A 16,127-nucleotide genomic window follows, 5' to 3' on the forward strand; every position below is an offset into this window, starting at 1 on the left:
TCAAACATAAAACAATGTTATGTGTAATCACAAACATCTTACTTGCAGACACCTTTAAGCTCTCCGATTCATATATATCCAGATGATGACAGCATGGATTCAAAGAACCCAAATTTTTCCCAATTTCTGCCTGGGGACAGCTCGGATGAAAATTGTGAGGTTGCTGATATTAACAATAAGCGGCTTAGGTCTCCATCTCGGAGAGACAGCTACAGTGACAGCAGTGGGACTGATGATGAATTGCCTGTAACACCAACAGGACTTCCAGACTCCATTTGGAACCCAACACTTTACCAGACGCCTGAGGACAATGTAACGCAGGGTCCAAACCACATTGGAACTCCCTCCAGTCACGAGGAGTCCATCCGAACCAGTTTCTACACTCCTCACGAGTCTCCGAGTAAACCAGCATTTGAAGATAGGTAAGTTATTACAGACGCTGAGAAACTTTGCTTTAATCTGTCTGCAAGACATGGTAACCTTGATGTAGTATCAATTTTTAATCGCACATTCTAGTTCTACTATAAACATTTGTTTCAGAAGTCGACCTTAGTTCAGCCAAAAAGAATTATTGTCCTGTTGAGAAAAAACCTTTAATTCGTAATAGAGTAATACTGAATTGGTTCCTTTCATTCATGTTGATATATTCATCACAAAGGTTCCTGGTTCTTGGAATGTTATGCACTTTTTGAATACGTAGAATTGAAAATGTCAAAAGGATGTAACAATTGTGCTTAATAATCTCAGCAGATCGTAATTAAAAAAAAATGTTTAGGCAAACATTTCTCCTTGGTTGGGATTCTGGAATGGTGCTGCCATTCTCACGGGCTGTTTAGTATCCCCTTTGTGATAACGCTTGTTTCTTCACCAAATCCTTCTTTTGAGACCTAATGGGGTATGTAAATACTTGCTTCCTGTGGTCCTGCTAGATCTTTCAAAGAACTGGAAGGTATACGAACATTTGGAATGTTATAGTGTCACATTACAGTGTAATTTGGCTTTCAGAAAGATTCATCATTTGTACAAGCAAATGTTAAGAAACCGTTCGCACGGCTTGGGATTGGTTACTTTTGTCTTTTTGGATGTTTTATTTGTATTGTTCTGAGTCCAAAGGTAGAGGATGGTTGTTTTTGGTTTGTTCAGCCACTGTATATACTACTGCTTCCTCTTCACATCATTTGTGATATTTCTTTGATCTCACCCGGGGGTATGTCCCTGGCAAACTCTTGAATCTTAAGGCACGGTGTTGCTAAGCCTCAGCGACTCCCCAAAACAGACTGTCTATGGTTTAAATAATTGAGGTCAAGGATGTTTGCTGAGGGTCTTCATCAACACCCTTATTAAGGAATTCAGTTTGGTCAACAAATATGCAAATTATCTCATTCAGATTTTTTATCTGTACAGAATCTCATTAATTTTCACTGTAGAAACCCTGACTGGATCAACCCTCTGGGAACGTCCTTGAGTAACCATTGAATTGTTGAATGGTGCGTGCATGTCATCTGCCTACAGTAGGGAGGGTCTTTAATAGGCCAGAGACTGAGTCTAATATAGGAATGTTGTTGAGTACTCTAGTGAGAGTTTCACTGATGGCTTAATGTCGGTTTTCTGTTCTGTTAGTAAGAGTAGTCACCAAATTAGGATGAGAAGGACTATTTTACAGCCCCGTTAAAATGGTTTAAAAAGTAATCTTTCAGCATTGTGGGATCTTCATTTATAGGCATAAACGTTAGCATATTTCTCACTGCATTTGAGTACACTTTACATTTTTGAATGTTCACTAGGGTGAACAATCCCGTATTTCCATTGCAAACACACACCATCCTAAGCCTATCCATTGCAAAGTTTTCTGAATTGTTTGCACTATTTCAAATTAATAACATTCGAAGAAAACCTTCAATACTGCATTGCAGCACATAAAAGAAAGCCACAACTTAACTTGATGCCTACTTCTCACTGTGCTTAACCTATGTATCAAAAATAGGAAAAACTTTAAAAAGTGACCTGAAAAGGTTTTCATTGGCATGGCTTAGAAGAAAAAGATAACCCATCACTTTATTGCTACATGGATGGATACAGTAGCTTCCATATCCAGTGATGCCTATTACTGTCAGAAGCTTCAGAAAGTCTTTCATTTTTAAGGTTAATGAAATTGGGAGAACATTTTAGTACTTCATGAAAGAGGAAAAAGCTGTGGGGATGGAAGGGTTATTTATTACTTTTATGGGGAACTTACCAGTTCGAGGCATATGGGCTGCAGACCACACACTTTTGCATTAGATCACCATCTGGTGGTGGGCCGGGATGATTACACTTTGTTGTTGTCTTGGAAAAGTCTTTGTCTGCTGGGTGACTCCTCCCTTAGACCGCAGTGCGCATGGGCATCGACTCCATCCTCGGATTGTTTTTTTCCGCCATCGGGCTCGGATGTGTTCATCGTTCGATCCCGTTACCGATCTATTCTCGAATCCATAAATCAATCTACAACATCAATTTCGTCTTCAATACTGATTCTGGTTGCCTGCGTCGAAGAGAGGACCCACTTCTCCATTCCAGCGCTCGTCGGGGCCGTTGGGCCCAATTGGGCCTTTGGCTCATGGAAAGAACACCGTTCAAGAAGTGCCCTCAGTGTGGACACAAGTTTCCCCACACCCACCTTCATTAGGTTTGCAACTTGTGCTTGTCCCCAGAGCACTGTGAGGCCTGTGCTTCGTTCCGGTCCAAGAAGACAATAAGGGACCGTCGAGCTCGAAGAGCTATGGAGCAGTCCTCGTCGTCGACACCAGACCTCATCATAGACGAGGCGCCAATCGAGGTAGACGTCGAAGAACAGCAAGAAGACGTTGCTTCCGAGGCAGAAGAGTCAGATTCCGGAGAGGAGGATCGATCCAAAGATGATGATCTGCTTCCAGCTGGTCAACAGGTCGTGAGTAAGAGCGTCAACCCTGTTCAACCCCCCATTCCGGGACAAGCTTCGGTTCCACCCACACCCTCAGGTCCGGGTAAACACTGATTAAAAACGTCCGATGCCCCGCCTTCGGGCTCGGCAGCAAAGAGTGTTAAAAAGTCTCAGGTCGACTCGGGTTCAAGTCAGACCGTCGGTCCGACAAACAAAAAGTGCTTAAGCCGAAGTTAGCACTTGCACCAAGACACCCTTCGACACCGAGGGTTACCGAACTGAAACCGAAACCGAAACCAAGTTCGCCACCAAAGGAAGTTCCGAAACCAAGTTCGGCACGGAAAGATGTTCCAAAGGTTACCGAAACAAGAACTACGTCGGTACCTTAAAAGTCGGACCCGAAAACGGTTTCCATAACGAAACACTTTTCGGCACCAAGAACAGACGAGTCTAAACACTCAAAGCTTCAGATCCAAAAAGCGTACATCCAAGCAAAAAGCAAGATAAATATTCGGAATCGAAAGCAAGACCCGTTCCAAAGATAATAGACACTATAAAAAATAAACCTGACAACTCCAAACCTCAAAAATCGACGCCGAAGGAAGATTTACCAGTGGAGGAGCTTTTCCAGCCTGATGTAAGGCAAAAGACTTTAAATATTCACCCACAAACTAGACAACTATATACAGTGCCTGAAAATAGACTGTCCTAAACCATCTCCTGTTCCTCCAAAGAAGCATATTCAGACTACCCACAAGATCTCCCTCACCACAAGTAGAAATACTAGATATTTCTCCTGCACAGTCACCAGCTAGTACACATAGTATAGTTCCACAGGAGGAGGATTATGGAGATACATACTCTCAACACAGTTATCAACAAATAGAGGACAGTGATGACCCAGATAATACGGCTAGGTCATCAAGTGACCCATGGGAAGATTGCAATGCACCAGATGCACCAGATCTACTACAAGACGAGGCATACCCGTCTAGACCATCTCCACCAGATGACACCATTGGGTTCACACAACTCATCCATAGAGCAGCTACTTTCCATGGAGTAGACCTGCATACAGATCCAATAGAAGAGGATTTTCTTATGGATACACTGTTAACATCCCATAGAACCACTACCATACTGCCAATACTAAATGGAGTGGTAAGACACGCACCAGAAATATTTAAAGATCCAGTCAGAGCCAGGGTAATTAACCCCAGACTGGAAAAGAAATATAAAGCGGCTACCTCTGATCCTGCATACATTAAGGGACAGTTGCCACTAGATTCGTTGGTAGTGTCGAATGCGAGAAAGAGAGCCAATTTGCAGTCAACTGGGGATGCTCCACCTCCTGACAAAGAATCAAAGCTTCTAGATGCCTCAGGGAAGCGCACACTATCACAAGCTGCCAACATATGGAGGATTGCTAACACTCAAGCACTGTTAGCAAGATATGACAGAGCTCATTATGATGAGCTAGAGTCTCTCATGCAGCACCTGCCAGAACAATATAAGACTAGAGCTGCTGATTTAACCACATGGCTGCTGCGGGGATTTTTGCCCTGTGCTGCAGATCCTTTAATACCATTATTCATGACGAGCTCAGCTCGTCATCAGCACATGACACCCGTGGGTGATGACGAGCTGAGCTCGTCATCAGCAGCGAAAGGGTTAATACAAGAGGGCAAGGTTATAACTAATACCTCCATAAGATGCGCACTAGACACTGCATCTAGAGCGGTAAACACAGGAGTACTGTTGTGTAGGCATGCATGGCTAAGCATCTCGGGATTCAAACCAGAGGTACAAGCAAGTATACTAAACCAGCCGTTTAACCAACAGCATCTTTTCGGTCCAAAGGTAGACAGTGCGTTGAAAAAAATGAAAAAAGACACGGATACTGCAAAATCAATGGGCGCTTTACAAACACAAGCCCATAGACTTTCCTTTCATCGCTCCTCCTATAGGGGTGCATCAAAAGGCTTCCAAGCTGACAATACCTCCTCTACTTACAAACAAACCAACCAAACCTCACCCAGTAAGGGATACTATAGAGGAGGGTATAGAGGAAATAATAATAAGGGCAGAGGCAACAGAAATCGCAACGCCTCTACTCCCAAACAGTGATTTCCCTTCCATCGCCCCAGACCATTCCACTCCGGTCAGGGGAAGATTACAACAGGTCCTACCTGTCTGGAACTCCATCACAACAGACAGGTGGGTGAGACAAATAATTCAGTCAGGTTATAACCTGGAGCTCACTTCCACTCCTCCAACAATACCACCCAGACAACGTCCTATGTCAAAAGAGCACCTCTTATTACTAAGGCAAGAGGTACAATCACTACTGCAAAATAATGCGATAGAACTAGTACCAAGGGAACACCAAAACACAGGGGGTTACTCCCTTTATTTTCTCATACCCAAAAAGGACGGGTATCTCAGACCAATTTTGGAACTAAGACCCCTAAACCAGTACATACATTCAGACCATTTTCATATGGTCACATTATAACAAGTTTTACCGCTACTAGAACAAGCATTTGCAATGTAATAGGTCTCGCATTAGGAAAGTTTGAGCTATTGGTATTGTAAATGATACATTTTTTATTTATGTGTTGGTTTTGAAAATAGCGAAATTAATAGTTTTGTCATTTACAATGCCAATACTTTTAACTTTTGCAAATGTGACACCTATAGCATTTGTAATGCAATATGTGTTGTATTTACTTGACTTAGATGTATTGATATTACAAATAACAATTGCTTTTATTTCTTTTTAAGAACTAATAGTTAAATAAAAGTTATTGTAATTTATAATGGCAATAGCTTAAACTTTTGTAAATAACGTTTGTGAAGATTATGTTCAGTGTATTTTATTGTGACGAAAATCCAAGAACAGAAGTGAAATATTAACCTCTTTTTGTGACATTTGTAATAAAGCTTGAAACATTGAGAGAACACATTTGAACCAGTTGTTGTTGAATGGTTGCACAGATTGATGCTGTGGTGGCACTGAGTGATGTTGTGGTTGTGACGAGTATTGCTGTGGCGTTCAGTGATGCAGTGGTTGCGCATAGTGATGTTGTGGTGCCCCTGAGTAAATCTGTGGTGGTGCTGAGTGATGCTGTGGTGATGAGATAGAGTGTAATTATGTGGCGTGTAACTATGTGGCACTGAGTGGTGTTTGGAGTGTATGTTGCATTGAGTGCAGTGTAAGTATGTGGCGTGTAATTATGTGGCACTGAGTGGTATTTTTTGGAGTTTATGTTGCATTGTAATTATGTAGCATATAATTATGTGGCACTGAGTGGTATTTTTTGGAGTTTATGTTGCATTGTAATTATGTAGCATATAATTATGTGGCACTGAGTGGTATTTGGAGTGCATGTTGCATTGAGTGCAGTGGAATTATGTGGCAGGAATCTATGTGGCACTGAGTGGTATTTGGAGTGTATGTTGCGTTGAGCGCTGTGAAATTATGTAGCATATAATTATGTGGAACGGAGTGGTATTGTCTGGAGTGTATGTTGTATTCAGTAGAGTAATTATGTGGCGTGTAATTATGTGGCACTGAGTGTTATTGTTTGGAGTGTATGTTGCATTGAGTGCAGTGTAATTATGTGGTGTGTATCTATGTGACACTGAGTGGTATTTGGAGTGTATGTTGCATTGAGTGCAGTGTAATTATGTGGCATTTAATTATGTGGAACTGAGTGATATTGTCTGGAGTGTATGTTGTATTCAGGAGAGTGTAATTGTGTGTGAGGGTGCGGAGTGTGTGAGGGTGCGGAGTGTGTGAGGGTACGGAGTGTGTGAGGGTGCGGAGTGTGTGAGGGTGCGGAGTGTGTGAGGGTGCGGAGTGTGTGAGGGTGTGAGTGTAATTATGTGGTGTGTATTTATGTGGCACAGAGTGGTATTGTTTGGAGTGCATGTTTCATCGAGTGCAGTGTAATTATGTGGCATTTAATTATGTGGCACTGAGTGGTATTTGGAGTGTTTGTTGCATTGAGTGCAGTGTAATTATGTGTTGTGTAATTATGTGGCACTGAGTGGTATTTGGAGTGTATGTCGCATTGAGTGCAGTGTAATTATGTGGCATGTAATTATGCGGCACTGAGTGGTATTTGGAGTGTATGTTGCATTGAGCGCAGTGTAAATATGCAGCATATAATTATGTGGAACGGAGTGGTATTGTCTGGAGTGTGTGTTGCATTCAGTAGAGTAATTATGTGGCGTGTAATTATGTGGCACTGAGTGGTATTTGTAAATGTAAATGTATGTATACTTGTAAAGCGCACTATCACCTTTCAGGCATCCTGGTGCTATATACCGCTGTGGAACCCTTCCTGGATTTCCCTGTGAGATGCCCCCTACTGGGCACCCACAAGGGAAAGCCAGGCATCCCACCGCTTTCGAGGCCGTTGTGAAGATTAAGCAAGCTATTGCCCGGAGTTGCAGAGTGGGACCCATGATTAGAGTAGGCACCGAGGCGAGAATTATCGAGTCCGTGGACATTGAGCCCAAGACCCACCCGCGTTGGGAATTGAACCGTGGTCCCGGGTCAGACCTCTGCATCAGGGTCTGCCGCTTCTAACCAGTGAGCTACACTTCTTTGGTGTGTATGTTGCATTGTGTGCAGTGTAATTATGTGGCATCTAACTATGTAGCACTGAGTGGTATTTGGAGTGTATGTTGCATGGAGTGCAGTGTAATTATGTGGCGTGTAATTATGTGGCACCGAGTGATATTTGAAGTGTATGTTTCGTTGAGTGCAGTGTAATTATGTGGAGTGTAATTATGTGGCAATGAGTGGTATTTGAAGTGTATGTTGCATTGAGTGCAGTGTAATTTAGTGGCTTGTAATTATGTGGCACTGAGTGGTATTGTTTGGAGTGTATGTTGTATTCAGGAGAGTGTAATTGTGTGTGAGGGTGCGGAGTGTGTGAGGGTGCGGAGTGTGTGAGGGTGCGGAGTGTGTGAGGGTGCGGAGTGTGTGAGGGTGCGGAGTGTGTGAGGGTGTGGAGTGTGTGAGGGTGTGGAGTGTGTGAGGGTGTGGAGTGTGTGAAGAGGGAGCTGTTTTGAGGGTACTGTAGAGGAAGAGCATCATAGGGAGCTGATTTGAGGGCACTGGAGAGGAAGAGCAGCAGAGGGAGCTGTTTTGAGGGCACTGGAGAGGAAGAGCAGCAGAGGGAGCTGTTTTGGGGGCACTGGAGAGGAAGAGCAGCAGTAGGAGCTGTAGTGTGGGCACTGGAGAGGAAGAGCAGTAGTAGGAGCTGTAGTGAGGGCACTGGAGAGGAAGAGCAGCAGTAGGAGCTGTAGTGAGGGCACTGGAGAGGAAGAGTATCAGTAGGAGCTGCAGTGAGGGCACTGGAGAGGAAGAGCAGCAGTAGGAGCTGTAGTGAGGGCACTGGAGAGGAAGAGCAGCAGTTGGAGCTGTAGTGAGGGCACTGGAGAGGAAGAGCAGCAGTAGGAGCTGTAATGAGGGCATTGGAGAGGAAGAGCAATAGCAGGTGTTTATAATTGCAATTATAGGCTGTAAAACAGTTTCATATTTTAGGCCCTTGATGGGTTGCATAAGCGGCTAAAAAGTAAATTCTGTGTGGTAATGTGCTCTACTAAACCACTATAACGTAAAATATCTTAACAAAACTGAGCTCTTTTTAATTTAAGAAATGCGACTTTTACTTAGAGGACAATTGCCTTGTATTACAGTGTTTAAGTGGCAGAAAATGCACCCACTAGCCAGACAGGCAAAGAAATTACACATCTAAATGGCTTATTTTGTCACTGGGCCTTGATAATTCACATGACTCTGGCTAGTTCGTGACCGCATTCACTAGTAAAGTTACGAGTCTGAAAGAGAGAAAAAGTGTAAGTGCCTTTTAGTGCACAGCAGAATTTAAACATTTCATGCATTCCAGAGCACACTAAACCCTGCTTTCTTTCGCGCAGTACGCAATGGATGTGTAGCATTCCACGGTGTAAACAGCCGACAAATGGCACCTGCAGTCTAGTTTGAACGTGCACTCTGAGCCAGTACTGGCCACGCTCTCCTCACGAGCGCACACGTTTTATGACAAGGGTTCATGACGCAGCACTCTACACATGACCTTTCTTCGACCAAAGATCAGAAGCGTTACAGACATATACTTTTATAGAATTCTCTTGCACGTAAATGCATGTTTCTGGGTTAGTAGTTATTTCCTTAGTTTTTTTTGCACTTTGGTTGCTAATTTATTTATTTACTTACGTAAATGTACAGCGCTAAATGAAACGAAAAATATTTCTAAACACAGTGGGGATCACAAAAGTAACTAACCTCTGAGGAACCGCCACCGGCCTGAACAAGAAAGGTGAAGGGAGTGCTTGGGGTATGAAGGAAGGAGGTAATGGAAACAAGTTTAAAACAATGGGAGAGTAAAAGAAGAAATAGTGAAATAAAAGACTTTTTGGGAGAGTGTAAGATGGTTTAAGAGAATGAAAAACAGCACAAGAAGAACGAGTCTAAAAGGGGCAGAAAGGCACAAAAAACGAGCCTAACAGGGGCAGAAATGCACAAAAAAGCGAGTCTAACAGAGGGCAGAAGGGCAGAAAAATGGGAAAAAACAAGTCTAATAGGGGCAGAAAGGCACAAAAAACGAGCCTAACAGGGGCAGAAGGGCACAAAAAATGGGTCTAACAGGGGCAGAAATGCACAAAAAAGTGAGTCTAACAGAGGGCAGAAGGGCAGAAAAAGGGAAAAAACGAGTCTAATAGGGGCAGAAAGGCACAAAAAACGAGCCTAACAGGGGCAGAAAAAAGGCGGCCGTGAAATGAAAGTAAAAAAACGCGACCGCGAAATGAAAGCCTTTGATGCAGCAGGGGGCGGAGCGGATCCCTTTGAAGTGAAGCTGCTGGCGGCACCACGCTGGGGAAGCAACAGATGGCTGGCTTTGATGTGGTGATGCGAGGCAGGCAGGCAGGCAGGCGGATAGAAGCGCGTGCACGAGACACATGCACTTCTGGAAATCCGCATTTTTGAGAGCTTAGTTTGGCTCTTAGTTTAGCCCCAATAGTCTTGTCCTATTCATTCCTTGCGGAATGGAATAGGACGAGACCTAAAAAGGGGACTTCCTTGCTACATTAGACCTCAAGGACGCCTACTTCCACATTTCCATTCATCAGTCTCACAGAAAGTATCTAAGATTCGTGCTAGAAGGTCAGTACTACCAATTCAAGGTGCTCCCCTTCGGAGTGACAACAGCACCTCGAGTATTCACAAAGTGTCTAGCGGTAGTAGCAGCATACTTAAGAAGGGACAACAATCATGTATTCCCGTAGCTAGACGACTGGCTAATAAAATCCAAGTAATACAACCAATGTGTACAGCACACGCATCAAACAGTCTGCCTGCTGCACAAACTGGGGTTTACAGTAAATCAAAACAAGTCACATCTACAACCGTCCCTATCTCAGCAATACCTAGGGGCCACAATAGATACCTCCAAGGAAGTAGCGTACCCCAACTTAATAAGAATACAGGCTATGCAGAATCTTATACAAAAATTCATGCAGCTAATAGGAATGATGGCATCTTGCATTTTCATAGTACCATACGCAAGACTACAAATGCGCTCCATACAAGAATGCTTGGCAGGTCCGTGGAATCTGGCTCAACAAGACGTAACAGATCTGTTGGTGGTAGACGACCGGACGCATCGCTCTCTGCAATGGTGGAACAACAAAAACCTTTCCAAGGGCCGACCGTTTATAGAGCCAGTTCCACAAATAATACTGACCACAGACGCATCTCTCACTGGATGGGGAGCGCACTTACAAAATCACACAGTACAAGGAATATGGACATGAAACAAAGAGTACTCCACATAAAATATCTGGAGTTACTAGCAATCTTTCAAGCTCTAAAATCGTTTCAACATTACATCTCAAACAAGGCTGTATTAGTCCGGACGGACAATATGACAGCAATGTATTACATTCAGAAGCAAGGAGGAACACACTCCCTACAGCTCTCCCGGCTGGCGCAGAGCATTTGGAGATGGGCCATTCCTCAAAATATTTTCCTATTAGCAGAGCATCTACCAGGAGTTCACAATCAATTGGCAGATCTGTTAAGTCGTCAGAGACAACAGATACATGAGTGGGAGCTTCATCCTCAAGTTCTTCAACCATTCTTTCAAATGTGGGGACAACCAGAGATAGATCTGCTTGCCACACAAAACAACTCCAAATGCCTAAGCTTCGCCGCCAGGTACCCACACCCATTATCCAAAGGCAATGCGGTATGGATGAACTGGTCAAACAAATTTGCGTACGCTTTTCCACCTCTCCCACTAATTCCATTAGTGGTACGCAAATTAAGAAAACATTCTCTCACATTGATTTTAATAGCATCAACGTGGGCGAGATAACTATGGTACACAACGCTACTGCAGCTCTCTGTAGTACCACACCACAAACTAAAACTCTCCCCACATCTAACACAGAACCATGGAGAGATTATGCATCCGGACCCAATGCAGCTCAATCTAGCGATTTGGCTCCTGAGGTCCTAGAGTTTGGACATCTAAATTTACCTACTGAGTGCATGGATGTCATTAAAGAGGCAATACCTCCTAACACTAGAGCATGTTATGCAGCAAAATGGAAAAGATTTGCTGTATATTGTTCAAACTACAATGTGAACCCCTTGGATGTTTCAATACAAAACAGCATATGCTATCTATTACATCTGCAAAGATCTAATTTAGCATACTCTCAATTAGACTGCATCTAGCAGCTATAGCGGCATATCTCCAAAACAGACAACATTTGTCACTGTTTAGAGTACCTGCAATCAAAGCGTTTATGGAAGGACTTGAACGAATAATTCCTCCTAGAATACCGCCTTCTCCAGTATGGAATTTAAATGTTGTTCTCACAAGACTTATGGGTCCACCATTTGAACCATTGCATAAATGTGAGGTACAGTTTCTTACATGGAAAGTTGCCTTTTTAATAGCAGTTATATCGCTACGAAGAGTGAGTGAGATACAGGCATTAACATTTCAAGAAGCATTTATACAACTTCATCATAATGAATTGGTTCTCAAAACAAATCCAAAGTTTCTGCCAAAGGTAATTTCACCATTCCATCTCAACCAATCCATTGAGTTGCCAGTATTTTTTCCACAGCTGCAAATGGTTGCAGAAAGAGCTCTACACACACTAGACGTAAAAAGAGCAGTTCTATACTACATAGATAGGACAACACCTTTTCGTAAAACTAAACAACTGTTTGTGTGCTTTTCACCTCTACATAAGGACAATCTGATTTCAAAATCAGGTATTGCCAGGTGGATTGTTAAGTGTATTCAAATTTGTTACCAAAAAGCAAAACGCACTTTAACCATTCCTCCTAGGGCTCATTCTAAACGTAAGATAGGAGCATCTATGGCATTCTTAGGGAACATACCATTAGATGATATCTGTAAAGCAGCTACATGGTCTACTACACACACATTTACAAAACACTATTGTGTTGATGTGCAGGCAAAGCAACAAGCAAGTGTGGGCCAGGCTGTACTAAAGACATTATTTCAAACTACTGCAACAGATGTGGGTGACCGCCGCTAAGGGAGAAACTGCTGTGCAATCTATGCAAAAGTGTGTGGTCTGCAGCCCATATGCCTCGAACAGAAAATGCTACTTACCAGTATGCATCTGTTCTTGGCATGTAGGGCTGCAGAACCACAAACGCCCATCCACCTCCCCGGCTACCTATATCTGTTCCAGTATTATCTTATTTAGATACACAATACATGGTCATCCTTATCTGTAATCTGTATCATCATTTGCCCAAATGGCGAAAACAATCTGAGGATGGAGTCGATGCCCAAGCACACTACGGTCTAAGGGAGGAGTCACCCAGCAGACAAAGACTCTTCCAAGACAACAACAAAGTGTAATCATCCAGGCCCACCACCAGATGGTGATCTAATACAAAAGTGTGTGGTTCTGCAGCCCTACATGCCAAGAACAGATGCATACTGGTAAGTGCATTTTCCTTAATTTGCCATCCATTTTATTTTTGTGGCATTTATGGCATCCATTTTATTGTTGTGACATGTCTTCATGAGCATTTCATTGTGTACTACAATGCAATTGTAAACCATCTAATTGTTTGTCATTTCATTATAAGTCCCACAATGAAAATTATATAAGTAATGAATATCCACAGTGATAGATAGATTAATATGGAATTCCGAGACTACCTTTGGTAGAAACAAAACATGTGTACACATAATTCACCTTTTAGCCTGAAAAACGGTATATGCTTCCACAATTGAGTAGTCTGAGCAGCTTAATAACTCTTCAAGCTAAATTTTTGTCTACCATAAAGGTTAGAGGATGTAGCCTTAAGGCTAAAACGGTCGACTTCGAAGCTGGGGAATTGGGTTCGTGTCTCGGCAACGACGGTCAACATCGTGTGATTCTGGGCAAATCACTTAATCTCCCGGTGCCTAACAAAAATGAATGTGTCCATCTGTAACAAAACTGGTGCTCATGTAAAGCGCTCTGATACCTTATATCTTCGGATCTAGTTTGCGTTATATAAAACTCTATTATTATTTTTTTATTATTAAAATAAAGAAAGGCTGCTGTTCTTGGGATATATTGCAGTGACAACTTGTGAATAGGTGAAAAGGAGGCATCATGGTTTATTTGAGTACCAAATTTGGATTCTATGTAGGAAGTGGTTTTCAGATAAGAAGGAAAAATTCCCCATGCCATCCAAGAAGCCTGTTTGCCACTGGAACCTTGAAATAAGATGCTTGATGTGATACTTTTCTATATGCTGACCTGTCTGACAAGTTCACTTTAATTGAAGCAAACTTTAGTTTTGCCAAAACCACGTAGCACAAATGAAACAGAATGACTTCTTCCTGACAAAAATCAGTTAGTGTGCTTGTTAGTCACACCATAATCAGAACTGTGACCACTTTAAAGCGTACAACGCTGTATCTAGCTTTTTTAATATCTCCATGCATGTTTGAGGCAGATTTAAGTGTCCATACTAAATGACTTCAGGCGCCATGCTGCCTAAATGGAAACTTATGCATATGATAGGCTTATGAAGGTGCGTGTCTGCTGTGGAAATGCTGGAATGTTCATCCTTTTTAACAATTATGGATGTCAGGTTTATCACTGCACGTAGTGGGGATTAATTTGATCATTTGTTATTTCACTTGTGATACCTAAGATGAAAAACCAGTACTACAAGTAAGTAACCATTTCTTATTTTAGTTCTTTAGCAGAGGTAAAAGGTACCTGGTGGGGTTACTACTTATGCCTGTTTAAATTGTGTGTGTAGATAGTGCATTCTTCTTTTTTATCTGTAGATTACAATAGTGTGGTTACAGAGGCTGTTTTGAAATTTGGTTATTCTAACATAAGTCCCTATGCAAGTCTGAATTCCAGTGCAGGATATTTGTGACAGCACGGTACCTTATGGATGGTGACTGACTGTGGTAATTCCAAATTCCATACTAGCCACATGCAGGAACCTTTGTTATCTGATAGAGATTCTAGCTGCAGATTCCTTACCTTTCAGTTTCCCAGATGTCAGGCTGGATCCGGAAACTTTAGCTGAGCAATACCCCTTGTGCTTGGTGTCGGTTGGCTCCATTCGGCTCTGCGTGACGTCATCAGCATCGGTTATGACGTTGCGGTGCCTATATAGGCACCACCCAGGCGTGCAGATTTCAGGTGTTTTCTTTCCACACCAGTTAAGCACCGTTCCGTAAAGATCTACCCCTTTGCCGCTTTTTGGCAGGCTTTCTTTCAACTTTTGTCAAACGTTTTGGAATCCGACTTCGTGTGCAAGGGATGTCTTCAAGGAAGACAGGTTTCAAACCATGCAGGACTTGTTCCCGCATGATGTGTATTCTTAATCCCCACTGCGTATGTCTTTAGTGTCTCGAGCGCGACCACAATATGAAGTCGTGTTCGAACTTCGAACTGTCGAATGATGGCTCTGAATACCTTGAGGGAGCGAGTGATGAAGTTACTCGTGGCCCGGCAGTCGACACCGTCAAGCAAGACTCCAAGGAAGTCACAGTCCCGTTCGATGAAGAGGAGGTCATGGGACTGCTCCCGTAGCCCTAAGACTTCTTCTTCCCATTCGAGATCCTTGGTGCGCTCAGGGAAGAGGTACAAAAAGAAAAAGAAGTCCAAGCGGAATTCGTCTTCATTCACCTCAACTGGCGTACGTCGTCGAGAGAGATAAGGAGCACCAATGCTCTAGGCACAGTTCCACAGAGCCAGAGTCGACTTCGTGTCTCCCCCCTTTCTGGGATCCAGAGCAACTCCTTCTCAAATAAAATAATTTTACGAGGCCATGTACTGCGTATTTGAGCGGAACCACCCTGCTGACGAGCCTTTGGGCCCGCTGGGCCGGAAAGGGCCCCATTGGGTTTGACGCCAATGGCTCTGACCACGACACCCGTGGGGCCTCAGGGTACTGATCCCAGATCCGGTTCAACGCCTTCACCGGCGTTGAACCCGAAGTCTGTGCCTGCAACGTCAAAGATGCCCGTCGGTGACACAAGTCCCATCCTCATCCCCATCGGCACGGAGTCGGAACTGCATCGATCGATGCCGGTTCCGATGTCAACAGAACCCAGAGGTTCTATGTTGTCTCCTAAGCACTTTGAAGACGTGCTAGACTCAGTAGAGGACTGGGAGGGGTCTGGGGGACCCTCTTGAGAACCAAGATGTCTCTGAGGAGAATTTGGCCTAGTATGGGGAACTTGGGGAGGCCAGTGGTCTAGATACTTCCCCAGATACTGGCATGCTCTGTCCACGTATGGTGGCTACGGAGGAAGGGGCATCCTATGCCATGGTGGTAAAGAGTATAATTATGAGCCCAAGGAAAACTCTGGACTGCTAGAGGCACAGCTACTGGGCCAGGGGCCTTTGAAAATTCTTAACACATATGTAAAATCTCTAATGCTGCTGTGTTTATCAATCACGTTTATTAATGATATATTTACTTTAGCATTCTGTTCAATGAAATGAAACAAAAAAATGTGCATGTGTTATTTCACAACTGTATATTACACATATGAGACTATCTGAAAATATTCACTTATCATATTCCCAAGTCATATGTTGTTAGCACTAAAGAATGAATAACTCTCATGTAAATGAGTACACAAAATTAATAACCAGCGTCCCAATGCAT

The 16,127-nt window shown here is 43.1% G+C and overlaps 1 protein-coding gene across 9 annotated transcripts in view; it reads left to right on the forward strand.

Annotated features, from left to right (window-relative positions):
• PTPN13 (protein tyrosine phosphatase non-receptor type 13) overlaps positions 1-16,127 on the forward strand; it is a 981,974-nt gene that overhangs the window by 725,939 nt on the left and 239,908 nt on the right. For all 9 annotated transcript variants that reach the window (XM_086961883.1, XM_086961888.1, XM_086961886.1 and 6 more), the window contains one exon: positions 49-422. In XM_086961883.1, coding sequence (XP_086818009.1) covers positions 49-422 — 374 coding nt within the window. The remainder of the gene's footprint in view (positions 1-48; positions 423-16,127) is intronic.

The sequence above is a fragment of the Lissotriton vulgaris genome, chromosome 3_1 (genome assembly GCF_964263255.1).
Source record: "Lissotriton vulgaris chromosome 3_1, aLisVul1.2, whole genome shotgun sequence".
Lineage (NCBI taxonomy): Eukaryota > Metazoa > Chordata > Amphibia > Caudata > Salamandridae > Lissotriton > Lissotriton vulgaris.